The 26,467-nt window shown below is 33.9% G+C and overlaps 1 protein-coding gene and 1 long non-coding RNA gene across 6 annotated transcripts in view; one reads left to right on the forward strand and one right to left on the reverse strand.

Moving 5' to 3' along the window:
- On the forward strand, positions 1-24,490 carry LOC109026697 (uncharacterized). 2 transcript variants are annotated; one of them, XR_002005769.3, is made up of 6 exons: positions 1-245; positions 9,945-10,118; positions 12,564-12,753; positions 19,169-19,404; positions 20,122-20,251; positions 24,314-24,490. It is a non-coding gene; the product is annotated as an uncharacterized lncRNA (long non-coding RNA). The 2 variants fall into 2 exon arrangements; XR_008678771.2 differs by lacking the exons at positions 19,169-19,404; positions 24,314-24,490 and having other exon boundaries at positions 20,122-20,272.
- FSTL5 (follistatin like 5) overlaps positions 1-26,467 on the reverse strand; it is an 807,335-nt gene that overhangs the window by 627,139 nt on the left and 153,729 nt on the right. For 2 of the 4 annotated variants that reach the window (XM_055384072.2, XM_019026097.4), the window contains one exon: positions 10,984-11,014. In XM_055384072.2, coding sequence (XP_055240047.1) covers positions 10,984-11,014 — 31 coding nt within the window. Of the gene's footprint in view, positions 1-10,983; positions 11,018-26,467 lie in introns of all 4 variants that reach the window. The other 2 variants (XM_055384069.2, XM_055384071.2) reach the window with 1 other exon arrangement.

Genomic DNA, 26,467 nt, shown 5'->3' on the forward strand with positions numbered 1-26,467 from the left:
GTGACATAGAGCCCTTTCCCTTTATGAATTCATGCAAATTACATCATGACAATTATGACTTAATCCCCATGATTCTAAACCCCTGGAAAGAGTTTTAGGCACAAGATTAAGAGGCGGATGGAACTGGAGGTCATATCTTAAATCAAACAAGCCAAGCAAAGAAAGTCAAATATCACATATTCTCACTCCTAAGTAGGGACTAAAAAATGTGTACACATGGATGTAGAGAATGGAATGATTGACAGGTAATGAAGACTCAAAAGGGTTAGAAGATGGGAGGAGGAGGATGATGAGAAATTAGTTAATGGGCACAATTTACATTATTTGAGTGATGGGTACCCTAAAAGCCCCAACTTGACCACTATGAAATCTGTGCCTGTAACGAAACTACACGTGTATCCCCATACATTTGTACAATTTTTTTAAAAGAGACCTCTCATGGTCTCAGGATTTACAAGAAAAGCTACCTGATCTTTTTAGGTGATTTTAGTTGCTTTCCAGAAAACAGGGACTATCGTGTGGTATGGTAAGATTTCCTAGGACCTGCCATCTAAGACTCAGGAAGAAACGATTTTTTAACTTTGTTCAGTAGTGTATCTCCAGTGCTGAAAACAATGGCATATAGTTGATGTTCAACACTTAAGTCTGAATAAGTGACTGTATGAAGCATTACTACATCTAAGTTAAAAACTTCTTAGAGTTATGTTTGCAAGCTAGATTGCACCGTCTGGTTTTTATATGTGCCTAAACCACACACATGTTTTCTCTACCCTTTGGGCTTAACATCTTGTACCTCCTGGTTGTCACTGTCTGCATCAGTCTTGCAGATGAGTTTGCTTCCCAGAATCTTACCGAAAGAACAAAGTATTATCAATCTCTGATCATACCTTGGTACTTTACATTTCCATACCCGATCCCTAGTTGTTCTTAGTTCTAGAATGAACTGACACATTGATCAAAGATCTTTGTGCCAGACTATAGAATCTGCACTACTTAAGTAAAAGAGATTTACTAAGGGATGTAGAAAATAGCTGATAGGATTGAAGAAAAGGTTTGTGTAGTGAGCTGTTAGAAACAGCTTTTAAAGGTCCATCATAGAACTGGGACATCAAAGGATTTGCTGCCCCTGCATTATCAGAATTAACCATAGGGGAAGACTTTTCCCCTACCTTCTGGCCTCGGGCTTCAGAGCCACACTGCCTTTGCCATTATCTGTGAAAGGAAAATGGGTATCCCACAAAAATGGCCTGGCATTTCAGTAAGTCATTCCATAAAAGACCCTGCTTGCATGAATCTGAGAAGAGAAATGTCAAGCAAATCTAGAAGGCTAACTGCAAAGGGATCTGGGAAATGTAGCTTTTAATTTACTAGGCCCTGTAAAAAAAGCCTATAAAAAGGAAAGCATGCCATTTGGTGTTTGAAATGGTTAAGTGAACCATTTCACAGAATCCACCACAGAGCATATGCAAACTTTATTTAAAAAAGGATATTCACTAACACTTCTGAAGCAATACTGGAAGTTTTTCGCAAATATACTTGCATATGTAAAAATATTCCGAATTCACATATACCAAAATGGTAACAATTGTCATTTTTACATGATACATAGATCATCAATATTTACCTTCTTGTGAATATATACAATTCTTCTGAGGGTTATATAAAATAACACAGAACTTGGAAAGCACTTGACAGAGGACCTGACAGATATTTTGTCTTTAGTTTTTATTTCCCTGGCACCTAACACTGTTTCTAATATTTAAATTAATACATATTTGTTTAAGTAACCTTCATTATCTGATGCAGCTGAGCTTATCATTACCTTTTCTTTTTCTGAATTCTTCTGGCAAGCTAACATTACCACAACATTTGGGGCACACAGCAGTTGTTTCTAAATGTAGCAGTAGTTAACTACAATCAATAGTTTAAATTAAGTAATTAAGTTTGTTTCTTGTGTTTTTTTAAGAATTTCAGATAAATTCCTTTATTTATTTATTCATTTATTTATTTTAGAGACAGGGTCACATTCTATTACCCAGGCTAGAATGCAGTGGCATGATCATAGTTACTGCAGCCTTTAACTCAAGTGGTCCTCCAACCTCAGCCTCTAGAGGGACTAAACTACACACCTGCCACCATGCTAGGCTAATTTTTTTTATTTTATTTTTTGTAGAGGCAGGGTCTCACTATGCTTTTCAGGCTGGTGTTGAACTCCTGACCTGAAGCAATCCTCCAGCCTCCCAAAACACTGGGATTACAAGCACGAGCCACTGCAACTTGTCCTAAATTTAAATATATGTCCTTATTATAATGTCAAATTCGTACTCTGAGAGAATAACGCTTTACTTCCCCCAAAATAAGGAAAATATCTTCTGTATATATTTATGGTCAAAGTACTGTCTACTGTATTCTTTTTTTCATTACGGTGCTCCATGCATCATGGTAAAAACAAGATAAGAATAGTGTTAGTTTAAAAATAAATATGACAGGACAACTAGAGGATACTTAATATTGGTAGGTCAGGTATCTTCAAGTTTGGAAAATATGTGAATTGTAACTTATAACTTTGTAAAATAATGATTCGATATAGAAGTCAACACTTCTTGAACTCTAATTTTAACATTATATGAAATTGAGGCTTTTGATAAATATGTTTCTATCATGGATGTACTTAAAACATGATTTTTTTGCATTTTACTCAAAAGGGTTATAGTTAACTTCATTTAATACTTCAAACAGCACTTTGTGGCATATTATATTTACATTACAGGTTAGAAAGGGAGATTAAGAAATCTTAAGTGGCGGATAAATAATTGAGTCTAGTACTCAGAGTCTAAATTCTGGGATAAAGGATTATGTAGAAATTTTTCAATAGCACAGAGCACATTTCAGCAGAATTTCCACTCATTTCAAGTGTCCTGTGGATAATGATTCCATGCACCAATAATGTAAGAAACAATGACATAAATTTTAGTAGAATGATATTATTACTTATTATCTAAGTAATTCAAAATAGTTATTACCCATGTAATGAGTTGCAACTGTGAAATATATCTTATAATTATTTAAAAGGGATATTATTTGTTTTTTGGCATAATAGATAAAACTCTAGTGTATCATATTTAAACAACAAAAAAATCCATCTATCTACTTAGTATCATAGAAGTCATTAGGTATAATACCACTTACAGAATTGCAAACCTTTTTATATGAAATTTTTACATTAATAATTCTAAAAATATTTCAAATAACATAAAAATACTTAAAATGCACTTAACTAAATGCTAAGTTCTTAGGTAAGAAGGATATTCTAAAAAATCCAAGCAAATATACTCTTTTATAAAGCCAAATTTCATGTTTATAGTGTCTGGAAACACAAAGCAAAAAAAAAAAAAACGGAAATGTGATAGAATGTATAATTTTTATTGGCAAATAAAACAGGGATTTTTGTAAGAAAAAAATGCAATATTCATATGAACATTTCAAGAGCTGCTCTTTCATAAAGGCCAACCATTCTAGGTAAGTGAAGTTATTCCTTCAAGCTAAAGAAATGAAGCCATCAAACACATTTTGATTAATATTACTTGATATTTCTTCAAACATGACATTCAATTATTTCAGGAGACAGCTTATGTATTTTCTTTTTTTTTTTTTTTTTTTTTTTTTGAGACGGAGTTTTCCTCTTGTCCCCCAAGCTGGAGTGCAATGGTGCGATCTCGGCCACTGCAACCTACTTCTCCTGGGTTCAAGCGATTCTACTGCCTCAGCCTCCTGAGTAGCTGGAATTACAGGTGCCCACCACCATGCTTGGCTAATTTTTGTATTTTTAGTAGAGACGGAATTTCACCATGTTGGCAAGGCTGTTTGGAAACTCCTGACCTCAAGTGATCCACCTGCCTTGGCTTCCCAAAGTGCTGGGATTATAGGCGTGAGCTTATATGTATTTTTTTACAAACCTTCCACTAGAAAGCATTTAGCTCTCTGTTAAGTCTAGAATCAAGAAATCTTGTTTTGGTGATTGAAAGAACAATATTGCGATGTTAGTGTGTAGGTTAAGACAATATTGATTTATGCAAATAAAAGTCTACTTAAGCATCTGAATACCATTCATTTTATATCCAATGCAGATTTCAACAAATTCATTATTTATTATTAATAGAAAAAACCTAAATCAATTTATTCTGTGTTGTTTCCCCCAACATCACTAATGTGTTGATATCTTTTTAATAGCACTGCCTTCTGGTGGGCAAAATGAGCTGCAAAATAAATCACACTGAAATCCAGACAAATGATCCATTGGATAAGAAAATTTATTGGTGGTAACCTTTTGAAAACTAGAGGATATACGCAAAATGGGGAGAGAAAGATTATGTGTTTGCATAACATGAATTGAGCCCTTCTTAGAATAAATAAGAAACATGACCAGTTACTTTTTGAAAACTCTTCTGGTTGATGAAAATGGGATTATTAGATAGAGAAGGATATTCTTCTCCCTGCTTCCTGTGGCAGAAGGACATCCATCAGGATCATTTTAAACTGTAACAACTTATTTCAATGAGTTTTTTAAAGGATGGAGAATAAATACTACCCTTATACCTAGAAAAAGTTATTACTTACATTGAGATCTATACTACTTGCAAGCAATTTAGAGAGGTATTTGATGGCATCATTTAGATTATTTATAGTGAATAGGTTAAAATTTACTTAATTTTCTTTTATAGAATTGGTTAATGTTTTATAGAATTGTTAATTTTGAACAATTGCTAATTATTCATGGTTTTATAGAATTGTTTATTGGAAATGAAATTATAATTTTGAATGTTTGTCAAAGTAACAATTATTATCTTATATATGTAATGGCTTTCAGAATTTGTACTCAACGTTTTACTATTTTTATTTCAAAAACTTGCATTATCACAAAAACATAAATCTCACTCACATAAAGACATGACATATTTTTTAAATAGTAAAGATCATAAATGGAAGAGATGTCAGCTAATGAAATCAGAAAATCTTTCAATGAGCTCATTATAATTGAGAATTACATTTTTAATTGATTTATTAGTCAACAATTTGCATTTGTATTGTTAAGTCAAGTATAAAGTTAAGTATTTTGAAATATTTTAGATTCTCTTATTGGTAATTAAAAAGTTGCCAGTTAATCATCTACTATCAAGTTATGCATATGTGACACTGATATTTTGCTGTGAGGTAAGTAATACTCATGAGAGTGCACTCTGCCCTCATTTAATTTTGAAAATTGATTTTTAATAAAATAAATCCGAGAAAATAGAATTGTTCTCATATAATGCAATTGCTATGACATAAAAATTATAGTATAAACCATTTGTTGTCCTCTCACATTCTTTTACAACACTTAATTATTTTTTAAGAATTATTATTACAAATCTACCATAAATAAACTTGTCTGATGTTTATTCAGCATTACTGCTGGCTAAAAACAACCAAGAAAATAAATCATGAATCTCTTGATTGATATTTTCAAGGAGTAAGTTTTCTCGTCTTCTAGGTACTTGAGGATTATAAGTATTGAGTATAATAGACAAAAATACTTAATTTTCATAAATCTTACAAACAATGATTAACTTCAAAAATAACTTTTTGGACTAAAAATTAACAAACATATAATTCATAATAATGCATGTATTGGCCAGGTGCGGTGGCTCATGCTTGTAATCCCAGCACTTTGGGAAGGTGAGCAGAGCAGATCACCTGAGGTCAGGAGTTCGAGACCATCCTGGCCAACATGGCAAAACCCCATCTCTACTAAAAATACAAAAATTAGCCAGGGGTGCTGGCACGCATTTGTAATCCCAGCTACTCACAAGACTGAGGCAAGAGAATCACTTGAACCCAGGAGGCGGAGGTTGCAGTGAGCCGAGATCTTGCCACTGCACTCCAGCCTGGGCAACAGAGTGAGGCTCTGTCTAAATAAATAAATAAACAAATAAAGCATGTATTGCAGTTCACTAAAAATATAGTGACTATGCATTTCATGAAATTGTAATAAACTCCATTTCAGGTATTACTTATGCTACTGGCTATATTGTATTTTGTAAATATAAAGACATGCAATAATTTGGAGAGTCTCATATAGGGCTAAAATACATGAATTGCCATCTTTCAGTTTTACAGGACATTTTAATCAGTCAATGAAATATAGCTAATGGCTTTCAGTACTAAGAATCTGAAGGCCCATTTCTATCTATTCACCGTTTCTGACTGGCTACCTGACCTTGAAGTAGTGAGCCAACCTCAGAAACTGTGAGATTAATCTACTAGAAAGAGCTCTGAATGTTCAAGCATTCCAGATTTGGAGTTCACTATTTCCATTCTCACAGCAACACCCCCTGACTTGATTAATATAAATATATGTCCCCGGATACATTAGGCGATTTTCAGTGCTCTGAGGTGCCAATATAAAATAAAGAAAATAAAGGAGAATCTGAACACATGGTTGCATAAAAATAAACTGCAAGTAGTGTATATGTACATGATGGAGAGAGAGAGAGAGAGAGACTGTGTGTGTGTGTGTGTGTGTGTGTGTGTGTGTGTGTGTGTGTGTGTGTGTAGACTGCAGGCACCATAATACATTTATTGTCCCAAATACACACTTTTAATTTGATTAGATATAGTCTTAACATAATATTTTCCTATGGTTTCATATACATAAGAATATTTGCTTTATAGGAAGAACAACTGTGTGGCTTCCCCTTTTCATGTACATCAATATATATGATGTAATACTTGTCTCATTGAGCTTATAGAGGATTATAGAGTTTTGAATGATAAATGTTTATAATAATACCATTGTTTAATGTCCTTGTAAAATCATAAGCCTTAGAATATCTTATATGTAAAGGACTTTTAACATCATGGATATGTTGTGCTAATATTTACCAAAAAAGATGAATCATATCAAGGGAGGTTAAGTCACTTCTCAAAGATAAGTAATTAGTAAACAACCTGGCAAAAGTCCTAGATACTTTCTTAGAACACTATTGTGATGTGTTTATCATCATCGATTTTTTTCTTAAAGTTATGAAGCACTGAACAGTAATTATGTAAATTTGCAAGAGAGTCAATGTTTGTAACCACAAGATTAAAGGAAACTAACACATAAATAATAAAATTCTTATCTATAAAATTTATGATAACAAAAAGTATCACTAATAACAGTATGTTAAATGTACCTAATGTACAGTTGGTAATTTGTTAAATAAAACATGATCTATTTTAGGAAAGAACAAAGATGGCAATATTGATCTAAATTATTTCCTTTTTTTTTTTTTTTTTTTTTTTAAGAGACAGAGTCTTGTTCTGTCACCCAGGCTGGAGTGCAGGGGCATGATCTCAGCTCATTGCAAACTCCTTCTGGCTTCAAGCTATTCTCCTGTGTTAGCCTCCTGATTACAGGCATGCACTACCATGCCTGGCTAATTTTTTATTTATTTATTTATTTTTTTAGTAGAGATCGGGTTTCACCATGTTGGCCAGGCTGGTCTTCTGGTCTTGAACTCCTGACCTCAAGTGATCCAACTGCCTTGGTCTCCCAAAGTGCTGAGATTACAAGTGTGAGCCACCATGCCTGGTCTGAATTATATACTTTGGATATGATTTCTCAAAATGCTGGCATGTATGAATGCTAAGCCTTATTTAATAATATGTATTTGAAGATTAAAATGAGATGATATATGTAGAAAACTCAATACAATGTCTGAAATCTAATAGATACTTACGAAAATATAAGTATTAAAATACATTATATGGAAGTGGTCATTAGGGAAATAACTTTAGAGCTCAGTGTCTCTTAATTGCAGAGTCTTAACCAAAATATAACTGGAAATGAAAAAAACATACTTTATTTTTATCACTTCTGAATGCATAAAGGCAAGAGTGTCCACTTGAAAAAACAGGAGGAGAAAATTTTGCAATAAAAGCAACTGAACTTTTTCGGTGGATGGACAGTCCAACATCCTTTTATTTACGGAGAAGTGTAAGGCTGATACTGAGGAGCATGCAAGAGTGCAATAGCACAGGCACTTTCCACAGAGGATATTATCATTATGTTTGTCATAAATCTTTTAAATTATTTCAAAAATTAAAAACTTTATTAAGTTGACAGACTCTGTGAGTTATTTGTAAACCAATAATTACTGAAATCTCAAACTCTACTACCGTTTTCTCTGAGAACTCTAGAGAGATGCTCTCAAATATAAGTGAATAAAGAAATCATAAATTTAAATACTTCTGTAAAAAATATTAGGGGTGAACTAATCGTGTTTCTTATTCTAGATATGTTCCTCAAAGGAAAACATTGTCTAATAATAGTTATAAAATTCTCAATGCATTTTAAGCACTTAATGTACAATATTTTAACATGCTTTTTCTGTTGTGTTACTGAAGAACACTTTACTAAATATGGCTACCTGGTAGTTGACCCTTACTTTCAAATCTGTAGGACTATCTCATTTTTCTGTTATAATCTTCAGTGCAATTTTATGGAAGGTTATCTTTAACAAATGTTTTATGTGTTAATAAAAGTTCAGGGCACTGGTATCATTACATTGGGGTTGCTGTCATTAGCAGAAATAGGCACAGAATGCAGAAAATAAGACTTCTAGACATACTCCTGACAATGTAATAAATGTGTTTGAATAAATGAAGTTAACAAATAGCCAGGAACTCCAAAGAATTACTAGCTGATAATTGATTACTAATATCAAATGAGGACATAGCTCACATTTCAATAATTAGTAATCAATGAATATAAAATATTTGATTTTCAGAATTTTTGTCATCTGCCAATGAGTAAGCTATAGCTTTCATGGTTGAAAATGGGTTTTTAATCTTTTAATATTAACATCTGAAAACATTTTAAAGAGGTCATTCCTAATTTCTAGTAAAATAACATTTCAGTATGATTCCCATAAATAGTCAAGAAAAATGTAGTGCTTTTCTAAGTAGAGATAAGCAACAAGTCCTCATGTAAACGTGTATCTCTGATTTACTTAAAAGCCAGGAGTCTAGGGCTGGGCGCAGTGGCTCACGCCTGTAATCCCAGCACTTTAGGAGGCCAAGGAGGGAGGATTATGAGGTCAAGAGATCGAGACCATCCTGGCCAAGACAGTGAAAGTCTGTCTCTACTAAAAATACAAAAAAATTAGCTGGTCGTGGTGGCAGGTGCCTGTAATCCCAGCTACTTGGGAGGTTGAAGCAGGAGAATCACTTGAACCCAGGAGGCAGAGGTTGCAGTGAGACGAGATAGCACCATTGCACTCCAGCCTGGGCAACAGAGCAAGATTCCGTCTCAAAAAAAAAAAAAAGTTACAAGTCTAAAAGCCACAATGTGTGTGAAAGTTCTGAACCATGTGCTAGCTAATAATAGTGAAAGGAGTGACAAGCATCATCTTGAAATTGTTATTGCATTATAAAAGAAAACATATTCCTAGATAGTAGTTGGAAAAACATAATTTCTACTACTTCACATGATATGATTTATATACCCCAAGGCAATAAAGTATCAAGTAGAAAGCTACACTACACTTATTTTTACTATAACAGAATACAAATATGATTTAAGATAAACCTGAAACCCTGGAACCCTTCATGAGAAGGAAGATGCATACTCAGTAAGCTTAAAATGCATATATCATTCAAATGCACATCATACAGTACATCTTGAAGTAAAAATTCCCCTTTTCAACACAATAGTATAAAACTTGGAGTTAATATGAGTGCTTTGAGGATAAGTAAGTGTAATAATTTCACATATAAAATAACAAGTGATACTTCAGTTTGCTGAAAATGCACACAAATAGTTTGGAAATCCCTGGAAGAACAGTCTTACATAATTCATTTGAACAAAATATATCTAGCAAAATTATTTAAAAATGCAAATGCATGTGTTTTTTATTCTTCAGGAATATAGACACACAGACGACCCAACATGGAAAATAATATATTGCAAAAGTCATTCAGTTGTGGGGAAATGTGCAGAGAGGATTTTATTTGGACTTGTTATAAATAAGCAAGATTGTATCGATAATCTAGAGCCTCTGAAGTGTAACTACCCTTTCAGCATTTCAGAAGACCATGTAAGTTATTAAACTACTTCATATTTATTTTTTAATTTTTGTAGAACATTGAAAAAGGTAAAAACAGGACATATATCTTTCTATTCAAAAAGGAGGGGAAAAAACTGGACAATTGTGCTTCACTTCATAGTCAGGCTTGGGGCCGGGATGCCTTTGGGAAGGGAAAGGTGAGCACCCAAAATGTAGACTAAGAAGAGCCAACAAGTGAATGGAGATGCCAGAGGGATCAACCTAAGAAAAGGTTGTGATATGCCATCATTATAATCAGCAGAAGCACAAGTTAATGGAAGCCATTTACTGAAGGATGACAATCTACATAGAGTAATTTATTATCTCAATGAGTAAACTTCAAAATTTAAGAATGTGACTATAGAGAAAAGAGTCTTCCAACATTAGAATAATGTGGACTATGCCATACTAGGAGCTATCGCCAACTTTTAATGCATAAATATGTTCTAGCCTTTTTGTAGAAAATTAACTAGATGGCAGTGACTAAATAGTTGGGTCTCCATGAGACACATTTTGAGGAAGTCCATTTGCCAATACACAGAAGTGACACAACACCAACTCGTAGGGACAATGGTTGGTGGAGGAGTTCAACCACCACAATATAGGGAAAAAACAACAACAACAAAAAAGTTGACGTTTTCAAGAGCACAGTATGAAGATGGAAAACATCAACGTAGAATACCCTTTGGCCCTGGGGAATCCTCAAAGGGCTCAAAATGGCTGTAAAATCACACTGAATATTTTTAATTATCATTATTTTCTCATTTTTGACTTTTTATTCAAAGTAGCATCACATATCTTTTTTCTTTCTTTTATGAATTTATATAATTGTTATCTTAAAGCAATCATTTCTTACCTTTGACTCTTGAACTTTCTTGATTTTTTTCCTGCTGGAAATAAAACAGAAAATAGGTCAAAATATGTAAGTAAATATGTGATCAACTGTTTCATATAAAGTTTCACTATAGAAGGATCAAAATGATTTTTGTACATATTCCCAGGAACATGATTCTCGCCTTTAAAAAATATTTACATATATATTTTTTTTGAGAGAGCATTTTGCCCTGTTGCCCAGGCTGGAGTGCAATGGCATGAACATGGTTCACTGCAGCCTCAACCTCGCAGACTCAAGTGATCCTCCCGCCTCAGCCTCTCAAGTAGCTGGAACTACAGGCACATATCATTATGCCAGGCTAATATCTTTTTTATTTTTTGTAGAGACGAGGCTTCCTTATTTTGCCCAGGTTGGTCTTGAACTCCTGGGCTCAAGGAATCCTCCTGCCTCAGCCTCTCAAAGTGCTAAGATTAGAGGAGTGAGCCCCCATCCCTGCCTTATGTAAAGTATTTTATTGGAGTAGTAATAACTCTTGGTGGGCATATAATTCTCGAAGAAATCACTAAATTGTATGAATATGGATTTATAAATAAATAAATGGTTAATGAATAATAAATAATCATGCCTCTCAAATGCCTTAGGCCATTCCATTTAATTCTAACAGGTATTAAATAATGCCTTCAGAATTTGCTTTCAATGGCTCTACATTAATCATAAATTTTTGGTGAAGGAATAAGTTTAGGCACAAACGTCGGGGAGAATTTTACTAAGAAAACACAAAAGACTTTTCAACTGTCTTTGCTTTAGTTTAACTTAGAATTGGACCCCATCTCAATTCTTTAAGGCTAAAGTTGACAACAATTCTATGATTTATTCAAAGGCTGCTCCAGTCAGACTTGTCTTTCAGTTTGACATTCTCCTTATTAGTTACCGGGCAACCCCGAAAGAATTAGCTTGCTTTCAAGTTTTAAAGTGGATATTGTGCACTAACTTCTCAATTAATATGCAAGCACAGTTTACTCCGTCTAAAAGTTTCAGGGTCTCACACTGAAAATAACTTCGAAATATGTTCCTAAGAAAAAAATGACAATGACATATAAACTGAACTGCAGAACTGTATGAATGCCAATATATTTTGGCAAAAGAGTAGGAAAATATAAAGACCTGATTTTGCTGCAAAAATTAATCCACAATTTAGAATTTGAGAATAAAATGCATAATGACAAATGTGTATTTATTGAATCAGCTAACTTAGTGATATAATTATGTTAGACTTTAAAACTTAGTGTTCTAATTCTCTCATCCGAACTCACCCAACCTCTGTGTTTGAATTCTGTTCTGCTCTTTATTAATTGTTTAATTTAGAGTATCTGTTGGTCACTTAAACTAAAATTTAAATGTACATTACTTGTATTAAAAATATATTAGTTTTTCATAATTCTATAACTAGTAGAGTTAAGTTTTCCGAAAGGACATTTGTTAATGAGAATCTCTCTCTCCCTCCTTCTCCTCTATTAACATTCATTCATTCGTTCAGTCAGTCAGTCTTTTATTCATTCATTATTTCACCAAATATGTATGGATCACTTTTTATGTGCCAGACACTATTCCCGTTGATGAGACTATACAGGATGAACAAAACAGAAAAAAATTGTGTCCTCATGGAGCAGACTGCATAAATTTTATTCAGAAAAGATATGCTACAGAAGGTGACAGTGTTGGAGTGGAGTGACTGAAATTATACATATAGCCACAAGGATAAATTGATTTTTGAATAAAATTCTGAATGAGGTGAGCATGATCCAAGCATATATATATGTGAAAAAACATGTCCTAGGGGAGAAAAAAATTTCAAATTGTCCTGAGTTACATACAAGAGTTCTTAGCATTGTCAAAAATATTAAGGAGATCACTGTGTGTGGACTGGATCGAAGGAAGGAAATTTAGTAGGAAATACAATCTGGGCAGTAATAGGAGCCAGACAGACTAGCACTTGGGGCATTTGGTAGGACTTTGGTTTTTACTCAGACATAGCTGAGAAAACATATACATTCCTTCTCAGGGGGTAATATTATCTGAATTACATTTAAATAGAATCATTTTGGCTGTCTATTAAGAATAGGTTGAAAGGGCAAGGGCAAAGTCAGGGAGGCCATTAAAGAAGGTATTGCAGTAATTCAGGTGGGCTGTGACAAAAACATAGAACAATGTGGTAGCAGTGTATTTGGAATACCTACTTAGAGCAAGGTTTGCTGATAGATTAAAGTTTTGCTGTGAGAGAGCCAACAAAGATGACTCCAAGGGTCTGAGCTGCTATAAGGATAGAAATATGTACTTATTCCTTCTTCACCTGTCTTGCAGCACTGCCACACTCTCTGAGATTTTCTTCTAGTTCCCTGGCTACCCCTATTGAGTCTCCTTTACTGCTTCCTCTTTTCCTAAGCACTAGTGTCCTAGGCATTGAGGTCTTATCTTTCTTCCATATAGCTCATTCTTTTAGCAATCTCATCTAATCTCCTAGCCTTAAGTCTCGTTCTATTGCTAAGGATTTATATATCTAAACCAACCTCACCACTGAACTTCAGACTCACTTATTCAACTGTCTTTTGACATCCCTACTTGGATTTCTAATAACATGGCCTATCTGTAATGTTTCAGACTGAATTTCTGACCTTCCCTTACTTCCTTGACCATCTTTTTCATCTTAGTTACAGGTAACTCCATTCTTCTAGTCATGCATATCCTTAGTGTCACCCTGTGTTACTCTGTCTCTTGAGAGATAATAAATCTCAAATTTTCATTAGTGACTTTGAAATTACTTTGACTATAATTCCAAGGATTCAAAGTAGGTAGATAAAACTCATAGGACGTATTTCAACCAGACACATAAAGTTTGAAGCCACTAGCACATGCATAAATTATCACCCTATAAATTAGAACATAGAGTAGAACTCACTGATCTATAACTGAGTATTGCAAAACGTATAAGAAAAATATAAAGTTGAATTAACCAACAAAAGAGGATGGAAGCATAAAAAAATTACAGGAGAAAAATCAAGAGATCAAGGAATCATGAAATCCCAAGGAACATATTATTTGGAAGGAAATTTTCAATAGTACAGAATTATTCTGAGAGGTGAAGCACAATTATGTCTAAGAAAATGCCCATTCAATATATTGACATAGATAGAATCATTGACTTTAGATAAAACGTTTTTTGGTGCTCATATGGGATTAAATGTCCAGTTCAAGTTATCTAAGGAAGGAGAAGAGGGTGATTGAAATTTGTACAAAGTGGGAAAAATTACATAATGGAAACATGACTAGGAATAAAAAGCCTGTTATGGAGTGTAGCTGGAAAGAGGTATTATGTTTGTTGTTTATTGGCTTTTTGCTTTATTTTGTTTAGTTTTGTAATATTACATTATTATTTATATCACTGAGATTTGAGAATACATAAATGATGGAATATACATGGTAGAAATTGAGAGGATTAGGATAAAAAGAAGAGACAGCATGACTGATTACATATGGTTATTGAAAGGGTGGGTGTGATAGAATATAATTGGGGGCAAAATTTAGATAGAAAGAAGACCAGTCTCTGTAATAGAACAGGTGGGAACGGGAAGACTTAGTCATAGATGCAGGAGGTTTCTAGGTTTGATATGACAAATTAAACATATTCAATCTTGATTTATTTTCTTTATGTAATAGAAGGAAAGGTGGTTGGCTAATTGTGGAAGTTGAGTGTTTTGTCTGAAATTTGAGAAGATGGAGATTTTAAGTGCATGGCTTTTTGCGAGAGTAGGTGAGAAGAATCACACATACAGCTTGGTATGATTGAGCCAATCCTAGTTGAGTTTTGTCGTCACAAATTTGTAACAATCTTAGGCTTAGTTTACCTATAGTTGAGTAGGCTTTTTATTGATATTATATTTCACTGTATTTGTTTTCTAAAATCAAGTTCTCTCCCATACAGTTTTATATAATTATAAATTACCAATTCAAATCTGTCTAAATATTCTATAAACAAGAAATATTTAAGAAGCATGAATTTGGAGAAGGGAAACTAGTAATTAATTAGTGGACTGGAAAGAATGACAATAGATTTGCAAAGTGAGAAGAAAACTTAAGGGTAAACTCCTGCATTACTGTCAAAGTTGTATAAACCCCTTTCACTAGAGACTTATTTAGGATTTGTAAATAATAACTGTTCCAATTTGCTTCTATTACTTTAATGTTACATTATTCACAATGGCAATATAGATTTACCACAATTTTATTTTATAAACTATAACTTCATGTTCAAAATATTTACTTTAAATGAGAAAACATTATAAAGAAAATTGTGATTATTTAACTATGTGAGAACTCACGAGTGATCAGAAACTTTTGTTATTCTGTCCACACGATTCATTTGAAAAACATTCTTACATTAGGAAGACTTAGGTCTTGTCCATAATAGAAGAATGTTTATATTTCTAGGTATAACTTAATTTTAACATTCTTTCAAAAGATTTTCTAATAAAGTGAACTTGACTTAAAATAAGAAATATATTTGGTTATGTGTCAAAGCTAAATAATAGCAAACTATTCGTGTTTTACATTGTACTATGCTATTTCTTGGAAGAATTCCAAAGTGCTGTATATTAATTACATCAGCATACTTCATGAAATCCAGTCCAGTAATGTAAGATGGCTAAAAGCTTTAGCAGACAGTATGATAAAGATTAGCAAAGACAATCTGGGAAGAAGTATAGTTTTATAATAAATACAAGAGTCAACAATATGGTATCTTAAATATTTTTAAACAGAAATAAAGTAAATGTAACGTAACTAAACCAATGTAAAATTCAGTCAAACTGGGATACACAGTAGTTGTACAAATGAGCTATAAGTGGTTCTGAAGCATCTAAACAAACTGGAGTTTAGCAAATAACACCAAAGTACCATGTTGCTAGTCTTTTAACTGGGCTGAATGTGACCACACTAGGCGATATTAAGGATATTTCTTTTCCAGTATCTGGATTTATGACATAATGATTATTAACATTTGATGATGGCTATGTTATAATGTGAAAACAGATTTCTCCTGATGAAACACTAAAAATTTCTGGCTACAATATCTTCAAACATAATTTACCTATTTCCTTCCTTCTCACTGAGAAGCAAATGCTCTCTGGAAAGTGAAGAAATCATCTAAATGCTAAATGCTAAGTGCATCATCTCCACCGTAACAGCATTGAGGTAGTAAACATTAGACTATCAATGAATTGTCCTCCCTTTCCATACTATAAGCTTAAACTATTTTAAGGGAGAGCCATAAAGTCCACACAGATGATACCCACAAATACTCTTTTATAATATATATACATATGATGTTACACGAATGAGACTAGTCATGTGCTCTCTGGTCAATACCAAGACTACTACAGACTTCCTTTCACATGGAGAGACATAAGAGTGAAGCACATGCAGACAGAATTGAGTTGGTCCCCTAAAGAGTTAAACTGATGCTCTCTGACTCTGAGAGACTATACATAGTACTTTTCACTATACATAAAAATAACTTGTTTATATAAAAAAAGAAGTAGAAGATATCAAGTAGATATAAGGCAAGGTTCTTTCCCCTTTTAGTATGGGAGTAATGAGGAAAAAAAAAATCTAGTTTGCTGTTGTTTTTCCTCATCCCCATGTGACTTGTTTGCATTTGGTCACTAATAAAAAACATATAGTAAGACTAAGTTATTCTAGATAATTAACAGAATTAACATGACTATTTTTAAAAACAAGTAAAAATTAAAAGGAAAATCCCTGTGAAAATTTCTTCTATCTCATTGCAGCAATACTGGAAAGTTATTTTCTTTTTAAGAAATTTCCTGTTATGCAAACACAGCATTTCCTTTAGTTGAATAGGTGGCATAAGTTGAGAAACTATAAAGTCCAGGAGAAAAAACGCACTACTTGTGATTTTTCTTTGACTAATATGTATAATAAAGCACATTCAAGCTGTGTTTAGCTTGGCTAAATGCTGAAAATAAGTTCATTTCTCTCATGGGATTTGAGAAAACTCAAATGTATAGAAGACTTTCACTGGTATATCGAATAAAGCCCAAAATAAATCAATAAACATAAAATTTACAAATTAGCAAAAGATAGAAATAAATTCTGCAGTAGTCAAAAGTGATGTGTTCTAGCTAAAGTAATCTTTCTATCAATCCATATTATCCATAGTTCTTCCTACAGTAAACTGATGATATAATTTACCAAAGTGTCCTTATGTATATATACTTCAGTGTTCAGTTGTGAGTAGGTGATTTTAAACTTATGAATAATAGTCAATAGATCCTAACACTGAAAATAGTCAATGGATAAAAATAAAGTTTATAAAAATATAAATTTTGTGGGAAATATACATAGAGGTAAACCTTACTAATTTTAGCAGGCTGACTAGTTGAATTTCATTCTCAGAACTCTTCCCTTCTCTCTGATTGTAATTATTACTTCCCAGACAAATGCTACCAATTAAAAATGGTTTTAAAAGTGATAATTTGCAGCAGAATACTCACATTCATCACAAATTTGTTCTCATGTGGTATAAGGGAGAAGTATAAAATACTGAGGTGTTTCAAAATATATTGTTAGACCCACTAAGTAATACGGATTGGAAATTCATGGAACTTGAGAATAGGAGAATGTCTCAGTAGATCCAGTCTCCAATAATCCCACAAAAAATTTATTCTGTGTTATTCTGACACATGAATACTCATGAACATGTGAGCTTCCCTCCCCAAAGCCACATACATACACACACATATAGGTACACACACACATGCACACACTTTATCAAAAACATCTATTTTGGTGGTGGCAATTAAATTATAAAAATGCCTCGAAAATAGAGGGGAGACAGTGGGCATAGAAAAAAATGCCTGAAAAATAGAGATATGGTCACTCAGAATCCACTATATCAAGTGTACTCAAACTTGGAGTCATACATATATTATCAGTAAACTATAAAGCTAAATTTTCAGTTCTACTTTGTTTAATCAAAATCTTATCATCTTTTATTTAAAATTCTTTTTCTTAGAATTTGAGTCATATCCCTGATCCAGTCTTACCTCAACAAGGCCTTCGCTGAACATTCTATCTAAATCAGCACCCCCATTATTATTTATCTTAACTTTTTTTTTCATTTTTCACAAAAGTCACTACTTCTAAGAATAATATATGTCTGTCAATTGTCTGTTCCTCCCACTGGATTGTATCTTCCATGAAGAAAACTATTCTGCAGTCTGAACTGACATATCCTTAATGTCTTAGCCCCTGCAAGAGTGGACACTTTTCCAACAGAGTCTTTGAACTCCAGAATTCAATAGTCAGGTGGAGAGATAGGCAGAGACACACACAGATATATGCCATAAAATGTGATATTCAATAGTGGAATTATGTATCAAATCTAGATAGTACAGTCCAGAGAGGAATGCAGTCTTTCTTAACTTGGGCAGCTGAAGGTGAGCTGTGAGAAGGTGGGAACTGAAGAATTTATAGAGAAAGATGAGATTGTAAAAAAAAAAAAAAAGTAGTTTATCTCCATAGCAAAGTGTAAAAGCGCATTCTATCTAGAGGACATAGCATAGACAAAGTTATAGATTCAAAAGAGTGCATGATAAGACTGCAAAACAACAAATAGTGTTGTTGCCGTAGTGCAGGGTTGGAATGGTTAAGTTACTAAATAAGGTTGGGCAAATGGTATGTTTCAATGATTCATGGAGAAATGAAAGTAATTTTCTTATGTTGGTAAGAAATGTCATTAGATTTATTAGTAGCCTAATGAATATATATTTAAACACAATCTGGAAAAGTTATAGAGTGTCAGTCAACAGTCAACCAACTTCTCCTTTGGTTTAATATTTTGATGTGAAGTTATTCATTGCAATGCTAAAATTGTAGTTGCTTCTCATTGTATATTCATATTGTATTTGCTCTGTTTTTGTAATTTTCAGTAAGAAAATCTAGAGAGAACTTGTGATTGGGTTGAGATACTCTCAGTATTGCCCCAAATTATAAAGACCGTAAACAAGATATCAATGACATGCACTTGACAAAAAAAAACCGAACTAGGACAGAATTTACCATCAGAATTTAAAAAAATTGTGTTTTTATTTTATTGCATACATATTCTGATGTTACATATTACATTTAGAAGTTATATGAAGCAGGCCTGGCACGGTGGCTCATGCCTGTAATCCCAGCACTTTGGGAGGCCGAGGAGGACGCATCACCTGGTCAGGAATTTGAGACCAGCCTGACCAACATGGCGAAACCCCATCTCAACTAAAAATGCAAAATTAGCCTGGTGTGGTGGCGCATCCCTGTAATCCCAGCTACTCAGGAGGCTGAGCCAGGAGAATCACTTGAACCCAGGACACGGCAGTTTTCGTGAGCCGAGATCACGCCATTGCATTCCAGCCTGGGCAACAAGAGCAAAACTCCATCTCAAAAAAAAGAAAAAAAAAAAAAGAAGTTATATGAAGCAAATTCATGTGTGTCTAAATTGAAAATAATGGTTTCCCATTATGGGACATATTACTAATGGTTTAGAAGTAGTTGGAAACATCAGAAAGTTTGTTGTTGTTGTTGTTTGCTTGTTTTCACCAAGATCATGTATGTTGAAATCCAATGAATATGACATATACACTCAATCAAAACATGCAGTGTCAAATAGAGTCTTTAAGAATTTTCCCAGTGTCAAAATGGACATCTTTGGTTCATGGACTCATGAAAGACATAGACACACTGACTTTTACACAGTGATAAGCTGTGTAACAGACTGGGTTAAGGAATTACGGTCATTTAGGGCAGAAAAGATAGCATGGATAAGGGATGGATCAGGTAGTGAGATATGTTAGAAAATAACACAAAGTCTCATATTAAGCATAACAGATAATTGAAATAGTGAAAAGGGAAATTATATAATATACTTTTAAAAAACCTATCCATGGTACCCACACATATAGGCACTCCTCTCCATAATAAATCAGAAACATTTATTTCTCAATGTATATTAATTTGAGGATTTGAAAAATACTATGGAAAAGAAAATGTTCTTTAATGTGTGATATAAGATTTTAAAAGTTATGTACATCCTTCTTACAGCATTATTGTTTTGTACTACTAAGCTTTGACATGAACTATGGGGAAGATCTAAAATTAATATACAACCATACCTCAAACATATTGCAGGATCAGTTCCAGACCACTGACATGAAGTCAATATTGCAATAAAGTGAGTCACCTGAATTTTGCAGTTTCCCAGTGCATGTTATGTTTACACTATACTATAGTCTATTAAGTGTGTAGGAGCATTATGTGTAAAAATCAATGTGCATACTTTAATCAAAAGTACTTTATTGCTAAAAAATGCTAATGATCATATCAGCCTTCAGTGAGTCACAAGTTTTTGCTGTTGGAAGGTCTTGCTTCAGTGTTGATAGCTGTCAACTGATCAGAGTAGTGGTTGTTGAAGGTTAGGGTGGATGTGGCAATTTCTTAAAATAAAAAAAAAAATGAAGTTTGCTGCAATGATTAATTCTTTCTTTCATGAAAGATTTCTCTGTAGTATGTAATGCATTTCATGGATTTCATCTAGAGTAGGACTTCTTTCAAAATTAGAGTCAATTCTCTCAAAGCCTGCCACTGCTTTATCAACTACGTTTATGTAATATTCTAAACCCTTTGTTGTCATTTCAACAACGTTGACAGCATCTTCACAAGGAGTAGATTCCATTTCAAGAAACCACTTTCTTTGCTCATTCATAAGAAGCAACTCTTTATCTATTCAAATTTTACTGTAAGATTGTGGCAATTTAGTCACATTTTCAGCTTCACTTCTAATTCTAGTTCTTTTGCTATTTCCACAACATCTGCAGTTACTTCCTTCACTGAAGGGTGGAATCATGGGAAGTAATCTTTAAGACTGGAATCACCTTCTCCAAAACTCCTGTTAAAGTTGACATTTTGACCTCCTTCCATGAATCATGAATGTTCTTAATGAGATCTGGAATGGTGAATCCTTTCCAGAAGGTTTTTAATTTACTTTGCCCAGATCCAGATCCATCAGAGGAATCACTGTCTATGACAGCTAAAGTTTTACAAAATATATTTCTAAAATAATAAGAATTGACTGTCAAAATTATTCCTTGCTTCATGTGCTACAGAATGAATGTTTTGTTAGCAGGCATGAAAGCACATCAGTATCCTTGTAAATCTATATCAGTGCTTAAGCGGTGACCAGGTACATTGTGAAAGAGGAGTAATATTTTAAAAGGAATCTTTTTTCTGAGCAATCGTTCAATAATGAGCTTAAAATATTCAGTAAACCATGCGGTAAACAGGTGTGCTATCATACAGGCTTTCTTCTTTCATTTATAGAGCACAGAGTGGTTTAGCATAATTCTTAAGGACCTCAGGGTTTTCAGAATGGTAAATGAGCATTTGTTTCAACTTAAATGCTGCTTCTCCAGCAGCATTAGCCCCTAACAAGAGAGTGAACCTGTCCTTTCAAGGTTTGAAGTCAGACATTGACTTCTTTCTCGCTAAGAAAGTGGTGAATGGCATATTTGTTTTCATAGGAGGTTGTTTCATCCAATTGAAAAATCTCTTGTTCAGTGTAGCCACCTTCATTAATTATCTTAGGTTTTCTTAATAACTTTCTGCAATTTCTGCATCAGCACTTGGTGCTTCGCCTTGCACTCTTATATTATACAGACAGCTTCTTTCCTTAAGCCACGTGAACCAACGTCTGCCAGCTTCCAACTTTTCTTCTGCAGCTTTCTCACCTCTCTCAACCTTCACAGAATTGAAGAGTGAGAATTTTGCTCCAAATTATGCTTTGGCTTGGGGGGAGGTTGTGCTTGTTTTGATTTTTTAGCCAGGCCATTGAAACTTTCTTCATATCAGAAATAAAGCTGCTTCACTTTCTCATTATTCATACATTCACTAAAGTAGCACTTTTAATTTTCTTCGAGAACGTTTCCTTTGTACTCACAACTTGGCTAAATATTTGGTGCAAGAGGCTTAGCTTTCAGCCTGTCTCGGCTTTTGTTATAACTTTCTCAGTAAGCTTAATCATTTCTAGCCTTTGATTTAAAGTGAAAGACATGCAATTCTTCCTTTCACTTGAACACTTAGAGGCCATTGTATGGTTATTAATTGGCCTAATTTCAGTATTATTGCATCTCAGGGAAGAGGGAGGCCTGATGAGAGGGAGACAGATATGGTAACAGCCGGTCTGGCAGAGCAGTCACAACACACACATTTACAGATTAATTTCAATATATCATAAAGGTGCAGTTCAGTTCATGGTGCTCCAAAACAGTAACAATGGTAACATAAAGCTCTCTTCCTGATTTGATCATCACAATTTCATGCTTCTATCAAAATACCACATGTACCCCATAAATATATACAAATATTATGTACCTGTAATAATTAAAAATTTTTTAAAAGATCACTTATCACAGATCACTAGAACAGATATAATAATAATGAAAAAGTTCAAAATATTATGGGAATTATCAAAGTGTGACACAGTGATATAAAATAAGCACATGCTATTTTTAAAAAATGACACCGACAGACTTGCTTAACACCGGGCTACCACGAACCTTCCATTTATAAAAAATGCAGTATCTGCAAAGTGCAATCAGATAAGGTACAGTATAAAGAGATATGCCTGTTGCTAATAGGCCACTTTTCCAGTTATTAACTGAAATGGAAATAAAATAAATAATTTTTTAAATGACTGGACAATGTTTCTTAGTATTCTTAGGCAACATTCCCTAGTGAAAGAATTAACTTGGAAACATTTAAAGGGTGTACCTATTTAATTTTACAATATTTTACGAGTTTTTTAAGAGGATAATGAGGAAGACAGCATTTTTCATATATATGACACACGTTCTAACTAACTCACTTTTAGATATCCTGTCTATCTCATTTTTGTCTGAAGAAATTTTAAATATCATTGGAACGCATTAAGTTTCTTATTATCACCTTGCCATTTTAGTAGGCTATTGACACACTAAATAACCACTCACTATTGGAACACGGGTTTTTTTATTTGGAACGTACATGTCTAGCACTGTGCTATTAAATAGGGGTTAACTATAAATAACATAGATGTCTGACCTCTGAAGTTCATATTCTATCTGGAAAGACAAATAGCTATTACTTACAACACAATGTTAAAGAATTTATAGGGTGATGTGGAAACAAGGATGTGAGGAGCAGCTGCATTTGCTGAGTTATGGGGCAAAGGGAGAGTCTCCAAGTGAAACTGTTACTTGAGCTAAGAATTAAAGGATGGCAAAGTAATTTACTTGGGGAAAAGAGCATTAAGCTGCACAAAGGCACAGAGTTGTAAACTCTTTAATCTTTTGGGAGAAACTGTGGACAGTTAAGCATAACCAACTGCATACTTCTTTGGACATGAAGATTATATACAAATACATTCAAGAAAGTTTTCTCCTGGTTCCAGGAGAAAATTTATGCCTGGCTAAATATTATAGCTGAAGCTATTTGGTAAAGAGCCACATAAATTAAGTAAACATGCCAATTATTATAACAGTATTTTCAGTGTATTTTTAGAGTGATAAATAATGATGATTTTTAAAAACATAAATCACTAATGAAAAGATTTGTAATTAATGGAAATATAAATCACGAATTAATGATTTGGTTATGAAAACTAGTGAATTTGTATGATTTAAAATGTAGACATGTACACATACGTAAGAATTCCTTCTATAATATGTTTATCCCTTAATAGATTTGGGTTTCTAATTTATTAAGTCTGCAAACAGCCCATAAGTAAGAGTTGTCATAGGAATCTAATTATTTGGTTTGTGAATTCCCAGTGACTGAGAGTAGAGTATGCCTTATCTAGTAATATAAATTTTAGACAGACAACAAATAAATAAGATATATTATTGAAAATATGCTTTGCACAAAAATAACTATACTCTATGATATAGAAAATATAAAGACTTATTTCCAGATACCCCCAGGTAGGCCCAAACTAACACAAGACACTCTGGGCACAGGCAACTAAGCTTCTTCATAAGGAGATAAACACAAAGTAGGTCAATAGCATGGAGTCTCAGTACAGACACACAACCTGTGCTCACCCTGGGAGACAGAGAATTGGTTGTAGATCTATGAAAATAGTGTTGAGACTAGTTTTACTAGTTGGGAAATGATAAAAATAATAATGATAAGATGAAAACACATATCATTCTTACTATGTAGCATGCAATTTTTAAGTTCTTTACCTATTATCTCTTTTAAGGTGCCCAAAAATCATGGTCTAGTTTTCCCTGCTTTCACCTTCACAACTGGAGGGTTCATGGAGCTCTCCAGGGGATGACGATTGTGCCATGCAGAGCAGCATTTCTAAGCAAGTGTGAGTTCATGTGAGTAGAGCCAAACACGAGTCAAATTTCCATTAAAAAACTATGAGTTCCGCGAGGTGCAGTGGCTCATGCCTGTAATCCCAACACTTTGGGAACCTGAGGTGGGTGGATCACCTGAGGTCAGGAGTTTGAAACCAGTCTGGCCAACATGGTGAAGCCCCATCTCTACTAAAAACACAAAAATTAGCGTGGTAGCAGGGGCCTGTTTTCGGAGGCTGAGGCAGGAGAATTGCTTGAACCTGGGAGGTGGAGGTTGCAGTGAGCTGAGATCGCACCACTGCACTCCAGCCCGAACAACAAGAGAGAAACTCCATCTCAAAAACAAAAACAAAAACAAAAGCAAACAACAACAACAAAAAAAAACTATGAGTTCACCATATAGTATTAAAAGAATATTTGACAGGATTTTCATTCCTGTTTTGGCAGGTACATACTAAAGGTTATCATATAAATCAGCCTAATTTTAACCAAAAGTTGAGTGAGCCTGGAGCATTATGTTTACAACTGTTCATGTTAAAGCCTATTCCCAGCCAGGTGTGGCAGCTCACTCCTGTAATCCCAGCAGTTTAGGAGGCTGAAGCAGGACTATCACTTGGGGTCAGAAGATGGAGACCAGTCTGGACGACATGGTGAAAACCCATCTCTACTAAAAATACAAAAATTAGCTGGGTGTGGTGGCACGTGCTTGTATTCTCAGCTACTAGGGAGGCTGAGGCAGGAGAATTGCTTGAACCTGGGAGGCGGAGGTTGCAGTGAGCGGCGATGGTGTCACTGCACTCTAGACTCCAGCCTGGGCGACAAAGCAAGACTCAGTATCAAAAACAGAAAACAAACAAACAAAAAAACACCTATTCCCTTGAAAAACATACAATCTGCTCTAAGGACTAAAACATATGCAAGATTTAGAAAAAAGAAAACCTTAGAATAATTTAAATTGGTAACACTCAAGAACATGTTATAAACAAAGATATCATTATGGTGGTAAATCAGTCATCTAAGATCTTCACTATTATCAGTATTATTTTCTTCCTCTTTAGGAAAATGTTGACTTACTGCACATGTACATTTAATACCATTATACACATACACACACACACACACACACATACACACGAATGAGACAAATGTGATTGAATTTATAAGTATATTATTATTCCAGAGCTTTTGTTGATTTCAAGTAGAATAAAGTCATCAAGAAAATGGATGCATAGATGTCAATAAGAAATAATAATAAATGATGGAAAGTGTTGGAGCTGTTGGCTTATGGTAATATTATAAATTAGATATTCTGAAGAAGAGATCCTCTTGGAGTTGTGGGGTTCCAAATTAAAAGAGGTAGCTGAAAACTGAAGCAGTCAGCTGATGCTGAAACTGTAGACATTTTTCACTCTGTATATCCTATAAGGTGAGGGTAGACAAAGGGTCTTAAGACAGTGCAAATTGAAGTTTTGGAACTGAGATGTTGGCATAATGCTAAAACTCTTGAAGTGGTATATTTGGATCATATGGTAATTCCTTGAAAATCTACAAATTTATATCTGGGGAACATATATATATATGAGTTTAATAAATCAATAAAGAGAATATAGACATGGGTTTCCATGCAAGTAAAGAGATTATCACAAATTCAGTGATAAACCTATGGGAAGATAAAAGATCTTCACAAGTAGTGCAGGTAGCCAATGGGAAGTGGTTGAACACCAGAGTGAGAGAAAGCTTTGAAGATTTGCTTTTGACTCAACATTTACCTAACTCTAAAGGCTTTATCAATGGATGCTCTTTACATCAGGAATGTAACATTTATGTTTGCAAAAGAAAGCCCACTATTAGCAAGATAATTTTAGTGTAACCCAAATCCCTAGCTGGAGTGAACTGACTGATTACATATACTTGCTCACGTATTCTTCCACCTACTCTGTTTCAAAATAACAAAAGTGTACGGGTTACAAACCAAAAGCATTACATCTTCACAATATTGTTTGTTTGAAAGAATTCAAAGGTAAACTTCTCAGTAGGAGAGTTGCATCATG

The sequence above is a fragment of the Gorilla gorilla genome, chromosome 3 (assembly GCF_029281585.2).
Source record: "Gorilla gorilla gorilla isolate KB3781 chromosome 3, NHGRI_mGorGor1-v2.1_pri, whole genome shotgun sequence".
In the NCBI taxonomy this organism is placed as follows: Eukaryota; Metazoa; Chordata; class Mammalia; order Primates; family Hominidae; genus Gorilla; species Gorilla gorilla.